The following is a 3,528-nucleotide window of genomic DNA, read 5'->3' on the forward strand; positions in this document are numbered from 1 at the left end:
GTATTTTCTTTTTTTTTTTCACTTTATTTTGTTAGTTAGAAAAGGAAAAAATAAATATTCTATCAAGGCGGAATATCCAAAGAGGAAACAAAAATATTGAGGAAGGCATAGAGGATCACTAAACTCTTAGCCTCAATCAACGGCCACGATTACACCCTTCCATTACACTCAACGGTCAGATCTGATCCTACTCGTCCCTTACCGAACACGAAGAGATGTCGAAATATTATATGATTGGCTGAAAAAATATCCTCTCTCACTCTTAAAACTAAAGTCTGCTCCTTTCTTCACCATCCACCTTCCTCTCTTCCCTTCAACCATGGCTTCAACTTCCTCACTCGCTCTCTCACAGGCCCTCCTCGTTCGCGCCATCTCTCACCATGGCTCCGACCAACGCGTCTCCTTAGTACCATCATCTCTCTCCTCACGCTGCGCCTCTTCTCGCCGCCGCAACGCCGCCTCGATGACCAAACTCCGATCTCTCCCTCTCCCCCGCCCCCTCCTCGTCCGCGCCGCGGCCGTCGAGACGCTCGAGACGAGCACCAATTCGTCGATCGTGGACAAATCGGTGAACTCGATAAGGTTCTTGGCGATCGATGCGGTGGAGAAGGCCAAGTCGGGTCACCCTGGTCTTCCCATGGGATGTGCCCCCATGGCTCACATTCTCTACGATGAGGTCATGAGGTATAACCCCAAAAACCCTTACTGGTTTAACCGTGACCGGTTCGTTCTCTCCGCTGGTCATGGTTGTATGTTGCTCTACGCCTTGCTTCATCTCGCCGGATACGACAGCGTTTTGGTCAGTCATCATCTTAAAGATCCAATCCTTTTTTTCTTTTTTATGTTAAACTTATAAAAAGGAGTTGACTTTTTACTGATAAAGGAGTTGACTTTTATTGATAAAGTGTTGGACTTTGTATTTAATAGGAGGAGGATTTGAAGAGTTTCCGACAATGGGGAAGCAAGACACCTGGACATCCTGAGAATTTCGAGACTCCTGGGATTGAAGTCACCACTGGTTTGACACTTTTTCTTTCTCTTTGGTTTGTGGGTTCTGTGAAATGAATAAGCTTTTTGATTGGGTCTCTATGTTTTGGTTGCTATGTAGGTCCTCTTGGACAAGGGATTGCGAATGCTGTTGGTTTAGCTCTTGCTGAGAAGCATTTAGCTGCTAGGTTCAACAAACCTGATGCTGAAGTTGTCGACCACTACACGTAACATTTGGCTTTTTGTTATTATCATTCTTTGGTTTAATTCAATGCTCTGATGTTTTTGTATTTGATTTGTGTTAGATATGTGATCCTTGGAGATGGTTGTCAGATGGAAGGTATTTCAAATGAAGCTGCCTCTCTAGCTGGTCACTGGGGGCTTGGAAAGCTCATTGCTTTCTACGACGACAATCACATCTCCATTGATGGAGACACTGAGATTGCCTTTACTGAGAACGTTGACCAGCGTTTCGAAGCTCTTGGATGGCATGTGATCTGGGTGAAGAATGGTAACACTGGGTATGACGAGATCCGTGCTGCTATTAAGGAAGCTAAAACTGTTACAGACAAGCCCACTTTGATTAAGGTATGAATCTATACAAAAGTAGCCATCAAACACTCCCTTGGTGTTGATTGTACCATCTTGCTTGTATCAGGTTACTACTACAATTGGTTATGGATCTCCAAACAAGGCTAACTCATACAGTGTCCATGGAGCTGCACTTGGTGAGAAGGAAGTTGAGGCTACCAGAAACAACCTTGGATGGCCTTATGAGCCATTCCAAGTACCTGATGATGTTAAAAGGTAAAGTAATATAAACAAAAGCTATCTGTTTAATTTTTGTGCTATGGACTTTGCTCTAATGACTCTCTCTCTCTCTTTGCTTTATAGCCACTGGAGCCGTCACACGCCTGAAGGCAAAGCTCTTGAATCTGACTGGAATGCAAATTTTGCAGCATATGAAAAGAAGTACCCAGAGGAAGCTGCAGAGTTGAAATCTATCATCACTGGTGAACTACCTGCTGGCTGGGAGAAGGCACTACCAGTAAGTGGATTTTACAATCCATTTGGTATTCTAGATATGTGATTTTAACAACATTTTGTCTTTTTTAATAGACATACACACCTGAGTCTCCAGGGGACGCCACTAGAAACCTGTCACAGCAATGTCTTAACGCCATAGCCAAAGTTGTACCCGGTTTCCTCGGTGGAAGTGCTGACCTTGCATCTTCCAACATGACACTGCTCAAAGCCTTTGGTGACTTCCAAAAGGCAACACCCGAAGAGAGAAACCTTAGGTTCGGTGTCAGGGAGCACGGAATGGGAGCCATCTGCAACGGCATTGCCCTTCACAGCCCTGGACTCATCCCTTACTGCGCAACCTTCTTTGTCTTCACTGACTACATGAGAGGTGCGATGAGAATCTCAGCCTTGTCCGAAGCTGGAGTGATCTACGTGATGACTCATGACTCCATTGGTCTTGGAGAAGATGGACCAACCCATCAGCCCATTGAGCACATCGCTAGCTTCCGTGCCATGCCCAACACTCTCATGTTCCGTCCCGCTGATGGAAACGAGACGGCCGGTGCGTACAAGATCGCTGTCACCAAGCGCAAGACGCCGTCTATCTTGGCCTTGTCTAGACAGAAGCTTCCTCAGCTTCCAGGGACGTCCATCGAGGGAGTTGAGAAGGGAGGATACACAATCTCTGACAACTCCTCGGGGAACAAACCTGATGTGATCTTGATTGGAACCGGTTCAGAGCTGGAGATTGCTGCACAGGCTGGAGAGGTGCTTAGGAAAGAAGGGAAGACGGTTAGAGTTGTGTCGTTTGTCTGCTGGGAGCTGTTTGACGAGCAGACGGATGAGTACAAGGAGAGTGTTTTGCCGTCTGATGTGTCGGCTAGAGTGAGTATCGAAGCGGCTTCGACTTTTGGTTGGGGGAAGATTGTTGGAGGGAAAGGGAAGTCTATTGGTATTAACTCGTTTGGAGCAAGTGCACCAGCTCCCTTGCTCTACAAGGAGTTTGGCATCACTGTTGAAGCTGTTGTTGATGCGGCTAAGTCACTCTTCTAAGAGACTTAGAGATGAGACCATTCTCTCTATAAAGCTATTCACAACATTATCTCATTATCTCAAAATAAAATGCAACAAGACGCGCAGACTTTCTTTATTTTCTTTTGTAATTCGGGTCGACATAGGTTTTGAGTTTTGGAAGAGAAGATAGTACAAGACAATGTAAAACTTTCATGATCAATCGTGTTTTGTTGTTATAACGCTTGAATTTTGAGCAAATTTTCTGTTTTAACAGACAAGAATGACCCACATAAACAGACACAAGCATTGGTAAGTCCACTTTTGTGGACATGAATGATAATAACAGAGATCAAAAAGGTTTGGTTCTTCTTAATAGTAGTATATCAATCTTTTTTTTTGCCATTTGAAATATTATCAGAAAAGGTACAGTATTACAAAAGTCCAAACCCGGCCCAAACTACACTAAACAACCAAAAGGCCCACAAACACCAAACGTTCTAA

General features: G+C 44.6%; 1 protein-coding gene across 1 annotated transcript; it reads left to right on the top strand.

Moving 5' to 3' along the window:
• Nucleotides 1–252: 252 nt before the first annotated feature.
• Nucleotides 253–3,268, top strand: LOC108854671 (transketolase-1, chloroplastic). The gene is made up of 7 exons (XM_018628284.2): nucleotides 253–799; nucleotides 928–1,018; nucleotides 1,109–1,214; nucleotides 1,293–1,575; nucleotides 1,646–1,794; nucleotides 1,882–2,035; nucleotides 2,107–3,268. The coding sequence occupies exons 1-7, from the start codon at nucleotides 320–322 to the stop codon at nucleotides 3,064–3,066; spliced, it is 2,223 nt and encodes a 740-aa protein (XP_018483786.2). The 5' UTR covers nucleotides 253–319; the 3' UTR covers nucleotides 3,067–3,268.
• The last annotated feature ends 260 nt before the right edge of the window (nucleotides 3,269–3,528 follow it).

The sequence above is a fragment of the Raphanus sativus genome, chromosome 4 (genome assembly GCF_000801105.2).
Source record: "Raphanus sativus cultivar WK10039 chromosome 4, ASM80110v3, whole genome shotgun sequence".
In the NCBI taxonomy this organism is placed as follows: domain Eukaryota; kingdom Viridiplantae; phylum Streptophyta; class Magnoliopsida; order Brassicales; family Brassicaceae; genus Raphanus; species Raphanus sativus.